General features: G+C 39.3%; 1 protein-coding gene across 1 annotated transcript in view; it reads left to right on the top strand.

Annotated features, from left to right (window-relative positions):
• Window positions 1-2,645: 2,645 nt before the first annotated feature.
• The window catches only part of LOC119417301, a 28,691-nt gene continuing 14,202 nt past the window's right edge, over window positions 2,646-17,134 (top strand). Inside the window, exons 1-7 of the mRNA XM_037684509.1 lie at window positions 2,646-2,711; window positions 13,710-13,907; window positions 14,051-15,044; window positions 15,315-15,482; window positions 16,050-16,229; window positions 16,325-16,510; window positions 16,712-16,832. Coding sequence (XP_037540437.1) covers window positions 2,709-2,711; window positions 13,710-13,907; window positions 14,051-15,044; window positions 15,315-15,482; window positions 16,050-16,229; window positions 16,325-16,510; window positions 16,712-16,832 — 1,850 coding nt within the window. The 5' untranslated portion in view covers window positions 2,646-2,708. The remainder of the gene's footprint in view (window positions 2,712-13,709; window positions 13,908-14,050; window positions 15,045-15,314; window positions 15,483-16,049; window positions 16,230-16,324; window positions 16,511-16,711; window positions 16,833-17,134) is intronic.

The raw sequence follows: 17,134 nt of genomic DNA, 5'->3' as shown, positions 1-17,134 counted from the left end.
ACACACACACACACACACACACACACACACACACACACACACACACAGAGAAAGAATCATAATACATAATACATAACTGCAAGATAACAGTGCGTGAATCAGATCTCCAAAAAGCTGTTTAAAGCTTATAGATGGAGCCTATAATTACATACAGTTTATAACATTAAAATAACAACACAATAAAAACATCATACATTCTTCATACAAATTCCATACAGATTATGTTACCACTGATCAGTTTCAGGTCCTACAAGTGATCTCAAGTATATAAACAAGGCAATTTGGTCTTTAACTGTTTTTTGAAGGTGGAGATGAATTCCAACTCTTTTAAACGTTTAAGCTCGTTCCAAATCTGTGGGCCTCTCCCAGAAAAGTTCCACTTGTGATTTTAAGTCTTCTATATTTAGTGACCTGACAATGATGACCTGACAAAGAAGCATTTCACGTTGAACAGAGATTCAGAGTTAAGCAAAAAGCCTCGGATAGAGATCGTGCAAAATAAGAGGATTTTGTGAGGCGGCGAAATAAGGACAAGGGCGACGAGGCCTTGTCTGTGACCAGATGAATCAACAGCTTCTTTCCTCTGGCTAGGACACACTCGATCTGCTCAAGCCTAATATCAAAGACACACTGTCATGTATGCCACTGTTTTTTTTTTGTCCCTCCTCTCCTTGCTGCTTTTCCTCCCATCGTCCCCCTCTCTCTGTCTTCGTCCTTTTGTGACGTTTTCCACATTTGCCTCGTTGCCCAGCAGAATCAGTGCATTAACAGATCCTGAAGGAGGACCACTGAGAGGGAGGAACAGAACGTATAGCAACAAGCGTGATCTCTCCTCTGTACGACAAGAAAAAAAAAAAAACCACTTCAACGCACGCAGCGTTTTCCTCAGGCTTGTTCCAAGATGAAATCAAAACATCACAAATTGTTTCTGGATCATAAAACGTCCTTTGTGGTGCAAGACACAGCTCATATTTCCTTTCTTTCTGCAACTGGCAGCTATTTATATGCATGTGGTAAATGTGCACAGCAGTTTAAACAAACTGTTACATAAACAGCAGAGGAAATATTGAGAGATTAAAAAAAAACATTTTTAATAAAATAAACAAATTGAAGGTTAAGCATTCCTTAAACAAATGCATATCCCCCTCTGTCTTTCATGCCAGGGTTTTAGATCATGTTGAGAGATTCAGACATTCAAAATGCTTGATCTTAAGAGATGTCATAAGATGTCACGCTCAGAAAGTGTGTTGTGAAGACTCAGCTAACACCACACCAAACTTACAGTAAGCTCAATATTTCTTAAATTTAAAGTTTTGTGGCCATTTATGGGTTTTATGAGTGATTTGAAAGCAGGGTGACTCAAAAGATAATTAGATTTACATCCAATGATTACTTTCTACAAGTTTAATTAAAATCTGTCTATTGGTTCAGCTATGTTGGTAAAAATGCAGACATACAGTATACATATACGCACACACATGAACAAACATTACCATACTTTTTTTTTCTTCGTCTGCTCCCTTCGTCAGGGGTCGTCACAGTGAACTAACTCACATGAAGACTTGGCGAAGGTTTTGACGCCGGATGCCCTTTCTGACACAACCACAGACCACCGAGCTACCACAGCCCTCTGTGTGGAGCAGAGAGCTGCTATCTAGGGGGAGCAGATGGTGGGGGTTAAAGGCCTTGCTCAAGGGCCAAGAGTGGGGCAAACAAGGGTGGAGGCAGGTGTTTCACCCACATTTTGATGCTGTTGTCCGGGTAGTTGAACCGGCGACCTTCCGATCACAAGCCCACTTTCTTTAATCTCTGCGCCACCACTCCCCCCCCATAAAACATATTCATACATTATAATGAGTAAATAGTGGAAAATGAATTAAAATGTTACGATTTTTATTTACCGTAAGTTTGTGGGTTTGAATGAATTTAAACCTATTTTGTTTTTCAAGGCTAAAATTAACAAGCAGTGGATTTATAGTGTTAAAATATTATTTTATATATGAATGTTTCTGTTCAATGCCCTGAGATGATGGTTGTGATTTGGTGCTTTATAAATAAGCTGAAGTGAATTGAATTGTGTTTACCTGAAACTTTGTCTGAATTTGGGGTAGTATTGCCCAACATAAACGCGCTGCATCATTTACATATTCCATCATTCAAAAGTGGAGGCGTGCATTCTTAAACTCCTCCTTTTGCTTGGTTTTTACAACCGAAAGTGTTTTAGAATGCTGTAAAAATAAAAAATACTGCTAAACTTGTTACAAGAAAACTTAATCTGAAGGCTTTTTGTGAACCATAATAAACTCTCCATGTTGGATTTGCAGAGAGATTCTCCCTCCCTCCGTCATGTTTGGTCTCACTCCCTCTCAGACAAACATAGCGCCCAGCACTCGAGGTGCTGCGAGGACGAAACAAACAACCTCAGAGAAACAGAAAAGCATGCTCAGACAGCCAGAGACAGATGGACAGACGGACAGAAAGACAGAAAGACAGAAGGACAGCGTTTGTTGGTGGACCAGCTGAGAACTTGACGTTTGCTCACCAGCCTTCAGTGACTCAGCTTTGAGCTGGAGCAGAATGGATTTTATTTCGGTTCAGGAGCCGCTGAGCTCAAGCAGCAGCTCTGTGGATGATTGTTACGCCTTCTGGATTATTTCAGAAAATACTGCAGTTGTGATGATTTGGAAAGTCAACAATCAGAGCAGAAGATGGTAATGCGTTTATTTTCTTCTGTGTGAGACGTATTTGCAATCTCTGCCAGCTTTAAGTCACTTAAAAAAATGCAATTATTAAACATGAATTATTAGCTGTCCTTGCTGATATTTATATTTCCATTTGCTGATGTTTCCTGCTTTTAAATAATAATGGTTTGGGCTATAGAGTTTAAACTCTCCTCTTATTATATTTAAGTTTTCATCCTCTGTTGTTTACTGGCAACACATACACAGAACATTGGTTGATTACATATTCATAGTGGCTGATTTATAAACTGAATATCATCAAACGATTTAATAAGATAATTCCTATTAGCCCTAAATAGTTAGTAAAACACAATGGCTCGTTTGAACTTAAAATCGCTGATCTAGTTTAACTGTGTAACATGCAGGGGAAGTGACAGGTACAACACTAAATCTTTTTAAATAGTAGCCCGGAGTAATTTGCATGTAATGTTCTGACAAGTAGTTCTTTATGCTGTGACACCCATGTACTCTGACTTACGTCCCGCATGCCTCCCATAGCTTACACTCGCTGCTGAAGCGTTTTGACTCAAGGTGAAGGGCTCAGGTTACAGAGCATTAAGGCAGGTTTTACAATCCAGCCTCTGTGCAGGATTAGCCTCTGCTGCCGTGTGAGATGTGAGTCATCCAAGAACTGGCAGGAGGCAACTTTTAGCATCCAGGGAGTGATGATAGAAATCACTGCTGCCTAAAGTGTGCATTTACATTATCTTTGTTTTGTTAGGGTTTCAGCATTCATCTCCCGATAAGTAAAATTGTGAATGAATGCGTTTCCTGTAACACCTTTGAGGCGCTGCAGAGAGGGAGCGCCCCGTTTGTACATAAGTTGATTTTGTTTGGCCTGTTAGGATGTCATGGGCTGATTTTTTATTTCTAAATACACGCCCAAATCTCCTGTAGGTTTGACTTGGCATGACTTTATGTATATGTGTGTGTGTGTTTGTGTGTGAATTTTCCCACCCTCTTCCCAGCATATTTGCCATGTCGTTGAAATCAGGGTCCATTAACTCGACTGCTCCTGTTTTTAAAGTGACCTCAATGTTTGACCAGCTTAGACAGAGCATCCTTTTTTCTCTCAGAAAGACATCTTGTCCTGTCCTGGTGATTCAATGGAAAAATAACGGTCGATTAAAAAAAACTACACGCACAACTAAACCGACACTTTCTTTTTACCTGGGTAGCTCCCTCGGGATGATGTTTTTGGGCTGCAGGATGAAGAAACTTGTTTTTAATTGAAGGCCCAGCATTTCTTGAAGGAATACACCCGACGCGTTTTATGCCCGAGTTTTAGACCAAGTTCATTGTATAATGAGAAGGGTGGAGTTGTTTCCATTTTATAATATAATGTGCACAGCTTGCTCCATGAGTTAATGTTTATCCAATGAATAATTTCTGAAAGTTTCATTAAAATCTGTCCACTGGTTCAAAAGATATTTTCATAAAAAGGTAGAAAGAGAAAGAGTAGACTCCTAATGCAGAACAAAATTTACATAATTATATTGCACAATCTTTTAGCACTCAGAATATATGTTGGAAATCAGTCTCAGCTACTACCACACCGTATTTTAGGTTGATATTTGTAATGCTGACCAAGTTATAGTGTTTTTAATGACAGCTGATTGTGGCAGCCATCTTGAATTAGATTGGTTCTGAATGTCAATCAGTTGTAGATGAACACCCAAAGATTACTTTTTGCAAGTTTTCATAAAATCTGTCCCTTAGTTGATGAGATATTTGATAACAGACAAACTCATGAACACACACACACACACAGAGAGAGAGAGAGAGAGAGAGAGAGGTAAAAACACAACAGTCGTTCTTCACCTTTTGGCAATTAGAAATTAGTCAGTCAAGGTGGATGTTCAGACTAAACTGAGTTTGTTGAAGCTATTTAACATTTTAACAATGTTGGTTGTGACACCTGCAGAGCAGTCATTGTCACTCAATAAGAACATTTTCTATTAGTCTTCAGATTTTGTTAACTTCAATTTTCCTTATCTTTCTGTGAAGATCTTCACAGTTCTGCTCTTCAAATGAATACAAAAAAAACCCAACTAATCTTGTTTATTAATTTTTTTATACATCAAAACAAATCTAAAGGATTCAGTTTTTCATGTTTCATGTTTGCTTCAATTAGCAAAAGTGTGTTTGAACCCGTGTGTTCAGTGTTTAAGTGGCTGTTTTCAGTTTTCGTTGTGAAATGTGCTGGTGTGCGTTACATTAAGCACAGCTGTGGCCTAATTACACATGAGATGAGCGTGTCAGTGAAAGCTAAGCTACACTTTGATATAATAACACATTACACACACACACAGCACAGACACGTCAGCCTGATCAGGATGAGTTTAAAGATGTGCTCAAAGGCTCAGCTCATTCTGAGCTCCCCGACTTGTTTTTAACGACATAAACACAGACCTCACTGCACACCGGCTGCTGTTTTTCAGCCGCTTTCAAATCTCTGTGCTGATCAAGGCCCTCATGATTAATGTTTGCCTTCCGCACGCCCCGTTTCACTGATCCCAGTCAAGCTACTAAATATACTGTCTGCCCAGCTCCGAGCCTCGGCGGTTGTGTCCAGGTCGTTTACGGCTTCCACCCGTGTAATTCAGTTTATGTCTGTGATGAGGTGACATCAGGTGTTTCGAGGCAGAAATTAAAAACATCCTGCACTTAAATAAAAAAAACAGCTGAAGAGAGGAAGAAACTTCTGTAATTCCTTTTAGTAATTTTAATGTAATGATGCAGCTTTGAGACTAAAATAAATAATGTTTTAACCACTTAATCCCTTTAATATATTAATTCCAACAGACGCTCTGATAAAACATCGTTTGGTGCACTTTTCTAAGTGGTTCCAAAAAGCAATATTTTCATCCTATAACAATAGCTGACTTTTGAAATATTTATTTAAAAGTGTTAAGAAAAGTTTGATCAAATCAAGATGTGTAGTTTCAGTTTATTTATATATATTTATCTAAACTTTGTTTAACCATATTGGTTGATCACCGTGTTTTTCGCTGTATAAGTTGCACCTTTTTGCATAAATTTGCACGTCCTGCGACTTATACACCGAAGCAACGTATTTATGTTTTTTCCCCATATTTATAAACCAATTTTTGGCTGAGAAATGACGATTTCATTCATTCTGACATGGAAAATATTGACCACTACCATTTTCAGCCCCTAGAGGGCCCTCGAGTAATGTGGCAAGCCGTGTCTTATTAATAAGTGAAAGTGGCTATTAATGAGACACTTGGCTTGCCATACAGGCCACCTTCATCTCTCTCCGGAACTCCTGGAGCAAACGTTTCGCTGCACCGCCCAGACGAAATGCAGCTGATTTGACCATTAAAGTGCATTAATTAAGGCAAAGTTCAACTGAGATACGCATTTGCTATAATGTCGAGCAAACAAATAATTGCTTTTAGGTGTTAATCTTGTTAAATTCTAGTTAAAGTCCTCCCATGCACGCTCCCGTGGCCGTCATTTGACAGCCAATCAATTTTGGGCACAGCATTTATGGGTGGCCAGCGGTGACGCATAATAGATGCGACCTATACGGCAAAGAGACTTATTTATGTTTTTTTCCACTTTATTAGACTTTTTTGGACTGATGCAACTTATGACAGTGAGACGTGTATGGCGGAAAGTATGGTACTCCCATTTACAACATTGTGTAAAACTACAAAAACTCAGAAAGGTTTCAGGCAAAAATCAAACATTTAAAAGGCAAACATTAAACATAAAAAAATAGGAGGATTTATACTTAATGGTAAGCAATCTTTACAGAATTATCTACAAAGGGTAAAAAAAAGAACAATACAATGTATGCAGGTGAAGAATTGAAAAGATTGTAGTATATGACATTAATTTAATCAAAGGCAAATTACATTTTTACAACAATTACAGCTAAAGCTCCTAGAATGTCATTTTTAGATTTATCACGTGCTTCGAGCAGACCTTCTGCATCATCTTGTTGGCGTGAAGCTTGGCTGTTCTCTATTGTTAGCTTGCTGCTGTCACTGTTTGTGTGTTTCTGCTAATCTGTTTACTGCACAATTGAGTTTTACTCAAAATGACTCCTGCTGTCATTCAGAAATGTGTCATTTTTCTCTGAATGACTCCACAGAGCAGCAGACAGTTTGTTTTATTAAAAAGACGTGACCTAGAAATGTTTTTTTCTAGACTCTTTAGAAACATTTTTGAAAACATAAATTACAAGCACATCATGATGATAAAAAATATTCCAATTATTCACTTTTTTTCCCACTGCATTTGTTTACCCTTCTCTACAGTCAAAAAGCTAATGTATGGATTAATTTTCAGCAGCTGCCAGTTCTCTGCAAGCCAGAGCTTTCAGCAACTTTAGCTTTTAGAAACAACAACATTTAAGCTTGTTCTGGTTGTCACTTTAAAGTGAAATAAACAAGCTGATGAAATTAGTCGTTAAAAAATGGGGGTAAACATATTAATTATATCATCCTGATCTTACTGGTTTTTGTTATGATTCTGAAATTTGGTAGAACCAATGTGCAGACATGACCAGGAGAACTCATTAAAGTAGAATATATTTTTAATAAAGCAAAAACAAAAGCTGACGTGCAGCAAACTTAAAAAATCTCTGGGATGACACGGAGGAAGACAGAACCATAATGCCATACAAGATAATGCCCAGACAACAAGGAACACAGAGTATCAGACTTATGTACGCTAACGAACCGACAGTGGCAAACAACAACAGGGAGGGAGAAACACTGAGGAGAGCAGGACACAAGACATAAGAATTACACAGACACACACTGATCAGTTTTATGTTTATGTAATTGTTAGTCATGTTAGACTAATTTGTAACTTTAAATTGTCCCTAGGTGCGAGTGAAAGTGTGAATGGTTTTGTCTCATTTGTATCTATGTGTCCCTTTGTTGGACCTGTGTCCTGTCCAAGTTGTCCCCTGCCTCCTGTGTTGTGACAGCTGGACATGGACACCAGTGACCCCCACAACTTGGAAAGGAAGAAGTGGGTAAAGATAATGGATGGATGGATGAATGGATGGATGGATATGTCAGTCATAGATGGTTATAAAGAAATGGTCTCTCTAATCAGCGGTCCAGTGTCCTTTAATTGGTCCCTGACATGTTTCATACCATGTCTATGGAAATTGTTTGAGATTGTTCAGTGTCCAACAACATCTGCTGCTTCAGTTTGGTATCAACAAGCTGAAAGATTTGAAAAAAACCCAGTTAGATTTTTCTTTCTTTCTCTATTGACGTTTTAGGCATTAAAGAATGTTGCATATGCTTCTTCCATTTTGGGTCACGGGGGTCGCCGGTGCCCATGTCCAGCAATCACTGTGCGAGGATCCTCTTATTCAAAGTTCTCAAAAAGTTATAAATATTGCATGATATTTGCTGAGTCGGTGATACTAAACTAGAATGAAAGGAGTTTTTTTTCTTCAGGAGGTGTGATGTAAGGTCACTTCCTGTGTGACAGCAGAAAAATTTAAAGTTTGTGTATTTCATCAGGGGGGTTGTGCATATTAGTTCAGATCCAAAGCAGCAGACATAAATACAGGAAATTAATTATTTTCATGCTTATTTAAAGCTTGTATCAGTGTCACTGACTGGGACTGCTGTGATTAAAGATTTTCTTATAAACTACATAGGAATTTTATTATGAGAATGATTCAGCAATGATGCAAATATTAGCTACTAGACAGCTTCCTGTTTTCTGTCACTCCTCAGTATTATTAACTCTTAAAGATGATGTAATAACATCTAATAAGTCATGGTCTTGAGGGTTAAATATGTTGTTGGCATGTTTTAGATCATGCTGTGTGCTTTTCTTTTTAATCGGTAAAGATTTTGTTGCCCAAGCAGGAGCCTGTTTGACATCAGGAATGCTGAAGGACTATTTTTGTTTCATAATGATACTGGACAGAGATATTCAAACTGTCTTCGACTGTAGCACCGAGACATCTTACCCACAGTAATGTGAGCGTTGTCATTTATTTTAGTGGCTGAGTGAGGAAGATCCAAGTGTTTATATAAAAGCTGTGTGATTCTGTGCTACAGAACAGAGATATGGATCCATTCACACTGTTTGAACTGGAAACAGTTTAGCAAACAATTAAACAGGATTTTAAAAGCTCCCTAATGTGCAGTGTTATTGTTAGCGGACATACAAATAATGTGCCCATGTTCTCAGAGATGACTCACAGCTCGAGGAGTTGTCTCACGCTCACTTTACAGGGAAACACTTCTTCTCTTCTTCATGTTTCACTGCTGCCGCATGACCCAAACCACAGTTTAGTTCTAAACGTCCGGTCATTTAAATACTCTTAATTTTTACACTTCTCTTTGACAAGAATCTTGATCAAAATCTGGGTATCTTTAAACCAATTGGACTTCTCAAAGCAAGTTTTTTTTTTTTTTTTGCTTTAACAATTAAAAAAAGTGTTCATTGTCTTAAAAAATGTTAAAGATTATGAACTGTGATCTAAATTTTCATGGGTATTGCATTTTTCTGGGCTGCTTGCAGTTATCACCAGCCTGCTTTTATGCAACGTCCTCTGCCTCTGTTCTTATAAGTGCTCTCCTTCTCCTTCACGTTAACTTGACGGCTACAGCTGAGTTTTGTCCCATGGGGTGTGGAAGACAACTGACCAAAAGGCTCTGAGTCATAGTGTTGTTTCCTGCAGTTGTGGGGGGCTGTGCACTTCTGAAGAATATTGAGATGATAACGTAAGGGAAGAATATTCTATGGAGGGTTTAAATCAGGACATACATAGGAGAAGGCAGCTAAAGAAACTTTAAAAGAAAGAATAAAAGTAGTATGTCACTGACCCCAGTCTGTCACTGAGGGATCTGAATAGTGAATGTTGGTAAATTTTGAGATAAGTGTTTTTCTGGACTGGAATTGAACAAGGAGTGCAAACAAACTTAAATGCTTTTGAATGCAAGATATTAAATTGAGTAGGAGTTATTCTGTGTATAAGGATGAGGTGGTTTGTTGTTGTTCTTTTTGCTTCTCTGAGGCAGCACAGATCCTGGTGAGTGGAGAGAGCAAATGTTTCACAACCAGGCGGAAAGGCGGAACCAAAGGGTGCCCAATGGCGGCCTTGGACACCATAAATTAATCTTCGGCCACACCAAGTGCTACCCCTATCATTTGAGGAGACTATACTTTGAAGCAATATAAAAATTAGAACATATATAGTTTCCCTTAATGATTGGGGTAATTTGTTACTCATATATGACAGCAGCCATCTTGGATTTTGATGTGCAGCCCAATTTTTTTAAAGGAAATGTTCTAATGTCTGTTGCCACATACCAAAATGGAAGTTGTTACCTCGCTTATTTTTTACGTTATGCTCACAACGTGTCTGAGTGGTTAGAGCAGTCATCCTTCAGTGTAAGGGGGTTCGATTCCACCAGCAGTCACATGCTGAAGTGTCCCTGGGCAAGACACTGAACCCCTCATTGCCTCCGATGTGTGTCCCATCAATGTATGAATGTGATAAAGCACTGATTATTATTTGTATAGATCTATTAGAGTGCTGTATGAATGTGTAAATGAGGGCACAGATTTTTGTGAAAAGCGCTTTGAGTATCTTGATCACATAGAAAGGTAATATATAAATACAGTCCATTTACAACATGCTGACATCAGTGCTGCTTTTGATACAATTTATCATAATATTCTACTACAGACTTGAAAATGATATTGGGATTACAGGAAAGGCTCTAAAATAGTTTAAATCATATTTGTCTGATAGATTCCAATTTGTAAATGTAAATAATGAATCTTCATCATACACTAAAGTTAGTCATGGAGTTCCTCAGGGTTCAGTGCTTGGACCAGTACTCTTTACCTTGTGCTTCCATTAGGTAATGCTATCAAAAAGCATGGGATACATTTTCATTGTTAGGCTGATGATAAACAGCTATATTTGTCCATGAAACCCAACAAATCCAATCAGCTACTAGGCTACAACCATTTCTTAAAGATATAAAAACCTGGATGAACCTACATTTTCTGCTTTTGAATAAAAACAAGACTGAGGTTTTAGTTTTTGGACCTGAGCATCTTAAGAATACATTTTTCAGTCTTTTGCCCTCCTTAGATGGCATTAATCTGGCCTCCAGCTCTAATGTTAAAAATCTTGGTATTATTTTTGATCAGGACATGTCTTTTATCCCCCACATTAAAAACGTTACCAGAACCACCTTCAGAATGACCTCCAAAGAAATCCCTCTATGGTGTGTCTTGTTTGTCTTTAACTTTCACCCTATTTAGAGCTTTAACACGCCTTTGATATAAATGTCTTTCCATTTTCAGAGTCCAGTAAAGTTCATATTTTAATGTCCTTCTCGAGCAGGGGACCCATAACTTCAGTCTATAAAATTGAGCCTTATGCACAGTTTATGAAAGCTGTCAGTTTTGTCAGGTGTTAAGAGCTCATCAAGATATCAAACATTTGTCCTCTTCTGATAAAGTTCTTTTAAACTTTCCCTGCATCAGATCTACTATTCAAACAGAAAGAACTTCCAGTCTTCTTGCAAGAGCAATAGAGTTGTCCATGTCAGCTCCAATAAGTTCAATGAGAATTTCAAGTTTATTGTCATTTCCATCACATGCGGTGCATGAGGTGGAAAGAAATGATGTATTCAAAGTCCCAGTTACACCCAAAAATAACAAAAATATAAAGTATAAAAAAAAACAGTATACAAGGATCTAAGATATACACTAAGATATATGCTAAATGAGCATTAAAAGATCTAAGATATATGCTAAACACTAATAATGTAAAACAATGCGGTGTAACAACAGCAGCTCGAGAGCAGATGGGTATTAATGATAGCAGCATGAGATAATCAGCAGATCAGAAAAGTCACATAACATCAGTTAAAGTGGCATTACAGTGATTTTTTTTCTTTCCTTACAGTGATTATCCTGGTTAGGGACTTATGAGTCTAACAGCTTCATGGTAGAAGCTGTTGCTGCAGGTTCTGCACTTAATGCTCCTCAACCTCCTGCTTGAGGGGAGCAGGGCAAAACGCCAGACTCTGTAACATCTGCTATTCTCTGCTCACTTTCATTGTCCTCAGAAACTCTTGTCTCTGTCCCTCCAGCAGTCTGAGTGGACTCTGATTTTTCAAGACAACCCTGCACTAAATGGTCCTTCAAACCCTCAGCTTTGAATTTTATGACTATGTTCAGTTCCTTAATATCATTTGATAAAATCATGTAAACGTGCCTCCTAAAATACACGACATGTTTCAGTTTGGCCGGTTTACATCCTGAGAGAAGCATTTTCATAGTTGAGACAATCTGACCGTGACGTGACAACTCCTTCAGTAACACATCATCACTAATAAATGGAGGCAAGTTTGACAGCAAGACCTTTATGCTGGATTCATAAGAAAAAAAAACAGTAGTGTATGTAACCAAAAAAGTCCACGCTCAATAATCCAGGTATACAATCCAACAATTTTCAGTCAGGTCATTTGGACAAATGTTTAAGCAAATAAAGAAACTGTCCAGATGACCTGACTGAAAATTGTTGGGGAGTAGTATATGCATTTCTCAGAACTACCCCCCGTTCAACAACAATATTAACTTTATCAATCCCTCCACACAGAGGGCTGTGGTAGCACAGTGGTCAGTGGTTGCATCAGGAAGGGCATCCGGCATAAAAACATTCGCCAAGTCTTCGTGCAAGTTAGTTCGCTGTGGCGACCCCTGATGAAGGGAGCAGCCGACAAAAGAAAAAATAATTAATAGAATCCAAGAACAAAACAACAACATTATTTATCCTAGTTTTCACACTTTCACATCCGACCACCTCTCTTACTGCTAACGCCAAATGATCAATCAAATGATCCACGCCCACGCATCTTGATACTGTGTCGATGGACAGACTCCCAAACCCATAGCTTCTGCTGGCCATCGCACCCAGCTCGGTGCTGCCGAACATCAAAACAAGAACCACCCGAGTGCTTTTAAACAGTTGTGCCACACTTAAGAACAAGTGTTTGAATCACCTTTCAAAAGAAAAAGAAACAACACCTAAAACTTTGTTTAGAAGCTCACTTCCACTCTCCTCCCATGCTACATAAAATAAATATTCATGCATGTGCTCAAGAAATAAATAAATGCTCTGCTGTCATTTCTAAGGTTGACACGTTATATGTCTTTTAATTTTATACAACAATGCATGTGGACCAAAGAGCCCATTTAATTTCTCTGCTTCAAGATTCCCATTTGCATTCACACTTCCTGCAGCCACATTTCCCTGCTAACCCTCAACCTTACATAGTGTATACATTAACCATCTGAGGTCTGCTGCAGTAGCTTTAGCAGGGCTAAATAAAGCAGGACCTAAAAGTGGGTTGGGGGTGTAAGTTCAGGTCAAAGGGAATGTGAAACCATAAACCAGAAGTGTAACTACCCTTGTGACCAGCCACCACATCGTGTTTACTTGAATATTTGTTGTCAGCTGCCTCTGCAGGAAATAGTGGGTTCATGTTTGTGCAGATTTTCTTTCAGCAGGTTAAAAGTTTGAGTAAGTGATCTGTGAGAATGAACTCTTTAAATTTTTAAAACTCTACTGTTCAGCAGTAGAATACTGTACTTATCAGGGAGTTTCAATTAATGGTTTTATTTGCATCTGGAATATAAAAAAAGAATCATAGAGTAAATTTAAAAAAATGATGTATTGAGTAATCTACTGCCAGAAATTTAAATTTTTATTGTTATATATTTGTAGTTTTCCAGGATTTGCAACTGGAAGATATTTGTTGCCCTCTGTTTTATTTGGTTTGTGTAATACTAATAAAATCCTTTAAGATTTGAGGCTACTGCTGAAACACATTTTTACAAACATGTCAGTGCAGTGATCATTACGCAGTATTAATTATTTAATATATAAACTAGTTTTTTTGCAAATATTTGATTCTTGTCCTTTGTTTTTAGAACCTTGATTCTGTGGAAGAATCAATCCAGAGCCTTCTGTCAGCGTTGTACCCACCCTATGAAGCCACCGCCCCCGTTTTGCTGAGCCAGCTTTTCCAAATCCTTGACAGTCATTATCAGAGAGATGCCCTGAGGTGTTTCCTGGACTTTCTGGTCCCAGCCAAGCACATTTTAGACACTGTGCAGCAGGCTGCATGTGTAAGTCATTATACACTGTTAATATCAAACAATGTGTTGGAAAGTGAAAAGTGGAAAATCACTGTTCTAATATACATATTAAGGTATTGATTACTTGAAGTAGATTTGTTTCTGACATTTTCCATGATTATTTTTCTCTTTAGGCTCAGTACTCTAACGTACTCTTCCTCTGCGAAGGCTGGCCACTCTGTTTACATGACCAAGTTGTTGTCCACCTTGCTCCAATCGACTCTTTTCTCCTTCAGCCTGGTGACTTTTATCTCCAGGTGGTGCCATTCTGCAGTCAGTCGGCTCGCATTGTGGTCTGTAGCCTCCTGGAAGAGGAAGGGCTCAATGTGCAAGTAGCAGAGGAGATCCCGATCCCTGAGACGTCTTATCCTTGTATATTCAGCCGGGACTGGTTGAATGAGCTCAACCAGGACCGTCGTGGCACACCACTCAGACAATGCCTGGTTGCCACTGAGCAAGGCTTGGTGAGGTTACCATGGGAACAGGTGGCTGTGCCTGATTTTGTGCCACAAAGTGTTGAGAGTAGCATGGCCTCTAGTCCTCGATCATATCCACCTTTGCCACCTCCGCTTCCTGTTCCTCCACCTCTTCCTAAATTTACTGACAACTGTCCAACAAATAATTATTTTCCTTCTTCTTCAAGGAGAACTGAACAAGAAGAGTGTCCTGTAACTATTGAGAATCCAGTTTTAATATCTCCCTCGCCACCTTCTGCCTTCTCCGTGGAGACGAGAATATGTCCGGCAAAGCACGGCATTGCTGTGTCACTCTGCCTGGTGGACACTAGAACTGCTTCTTCAACACGACTGGTCAAAGTTAAAGGCGCTGAAACAGAGGGTAAACCAGTTGGCTGGGTGTCTCCCAGCACATGGGACAGTCGCTTTACTGGGACACAAACAGCCGCAAAATCTAACAGTGTTTCGGATAAGCACATCCCATCAGGTTTAACTGAGTGCAAAGTTGAGAAAGCAGGTGCAATTGTTTCTGAAAATTCACTGCTGGACAAAGGAAAAGAAACAAAGATACACAATATGAGCAAATATGAGCTAACAGCCAATGCTGTTGCACAAGGGGAGTATATTGATATACTGCAGGCCAAAATGCTCTTTGGGAAAGATCAGCCATTGGGTGAAGAACAATTGAACGTGCTAACTCAATCACATCTCCAAACAGAAGCACAAGCACAAAATAAATCATATAAAACTGGTCAGCCAGCCACACAAATATCACTTTGCACACAATCACAACCTTATGTAGGGCTACAAAAAAAATCCCAAAGTGTCTCTAGATTCAACATGTCTAAAGAAGCTGGACTTCTATCTGCTCACCAGCATTCCCAAACACAACACTCTGACTCCCTTGAACCCCCTCAGTGTGTTCGCACTGTCCGCTTTGCAGAGAAGCCCTGCACCCCATGCATGGTAAGGCGACAGGGTGGACAGGTTGCCAGAGCCCAAGATCTGAAATGCCGATACAGGGACTCCTACCAGGCTGCAATACAAAACCCTGTCGCCTTTGGAACAGAGAGATCCAGAGGGAATATATTAGCTGTGGTGGATGAGGACGGTGATTTGTCACAGTGTGTTGACAAACGGGGACCACTGAGGACTGAAACTGGAGATCCTAGGAGTGATATTCAAGAAACGAGTAGTGAGACTGGAATTCAAATCCAGTCTCCTTCTTCTGTCTCTGAAGACATTTATGAGTCTGTAGAACGAAACACTGGCTCACAAAGGAAGATGGAGCATGTGAACCCCTCTTCATGTATGGAAAACAGGGCAATAAATCCTATGCAGTTTGTTGGGCTACATGACTCATCTGAGAGGACTACTGGGCCATGTAGGAATGCACAATCTGCCAAATCTTATGGCAACTTACACAACGTGAACTTAAAACCTTCATCAGAGCCTAGGATGAACACCACCAATGTTTTGTCAGGAGCAAATGGCCCTAAACATTCATCTGTTTCCATCAAACACCATGGATTACCATTTAGTTCAAATGAAATGTCTGGCATGAACATGTCTTGTGAAAACCTTCAAAACACAACCAGCTCAACCGCAAAGTCTCTTACTGCACCGCAAAACAGACAAGACAGTCTGTCCAGTAAAAGATGTTCGTCTCTCTCCACAGCAGTGGTGGACACTTCAGAAAAGTGTGAACTGGTTATTGTTGAAGGGCAGAATGTCAGGCGAAAAGAGAGCACTCATACTAGTGCAGAGATTCCTCAGCTACATGTGGTAAAATGTAAAAACAGCACTGCCTTTGGATTGGTTTCACCCAAAATCAACAGGAGGAAAAAAGTCATTCCAGGTAAAAAAAAAAAACAACAACTTTTCATTTCAAACCATCAGTTCCCATCATCTTCATTTTAGTAATAATAATAATTAAAAAAAAACTTTTTATAGCTGGTGAGCAGCCTGGGCCTACTTCTGTAACAAGTGGGAATGACCATCAAACAGAGAAACTGTCACCGACAGATTCAACCAAGGCAGAGACACAGAGGGTGCGTCAACCCAGACCCCACCACCTCTCCCTCGGATCCCCAGACCCCAAGAAGCATCCACTTTATCTAGGAGCAGCATCTCTCACAGGTAATTTAAGATACACAACAATAATGATGAAACAACTTAGTTACAGTCTCAAGACAGACAAACATCAGTTTTATCATGTATACAGTTGTAACATGCAGTACAGACAATTAGGTTCTGATGGTCAATATAAAGCATCACATGCTTAATATAAAACTTTATGAACAACTATTATGACTTTAGATGTTCTGGTTCCCTCTTCAGGCTGCAAAGACAGGATGGGGAGGGCAATAGTGGAACTCTATGGAGATCATCACGGATGGCGATCGACCGTGACGAGCCAGGAGCTCTTCCAGATGCTGCTCTACTTCTACTCTATCACCAGGTAAAGAAAAGGCAAAGCAAATGACAAAAAAACTAAAAAGAACAGGAAGTTTGTTTTCTCAGTCATCCAGGTATATAACAACAAAAAAGGTTGAATCATGTCATCTGGACTTCGTTTTTTTTGTTAAAAAGAAACGTTTCGCCCCTCGTCCAAGAGGCTTCGTCAGTCTGAGGCCTAGCCATCTGGTATTACCCAGAAGCCACCCTGACTCTTGTGTTTCAAGCCTGCCTCAGATACCCCTGAGGTCTGGCCTTTTCACTAATGGTTTCAAAAACACAAAGTTTGTTTTCTCAGTCATCCAG

Source organism: Nematolebias whitei, chromosome 11 (assembly GCF_014905685.2).
Source record: "Nematolebias whitei isolate Nwh7 chromosome 11, NemWhi1, whole genome shotgun sequence".
Taxonomy (NCBI): Eukaryota; Metazoa; Chordata; class Actinopteri; order Cyprinodontiformes; family Rivulidae; genus Nematolebias; species Nematolebias whitei.
The sequence above is the reverse complement of the archived record's forward strand: the minus strand, read 5'-3'. Positions and strand labels throughout refer to the sequence as shown.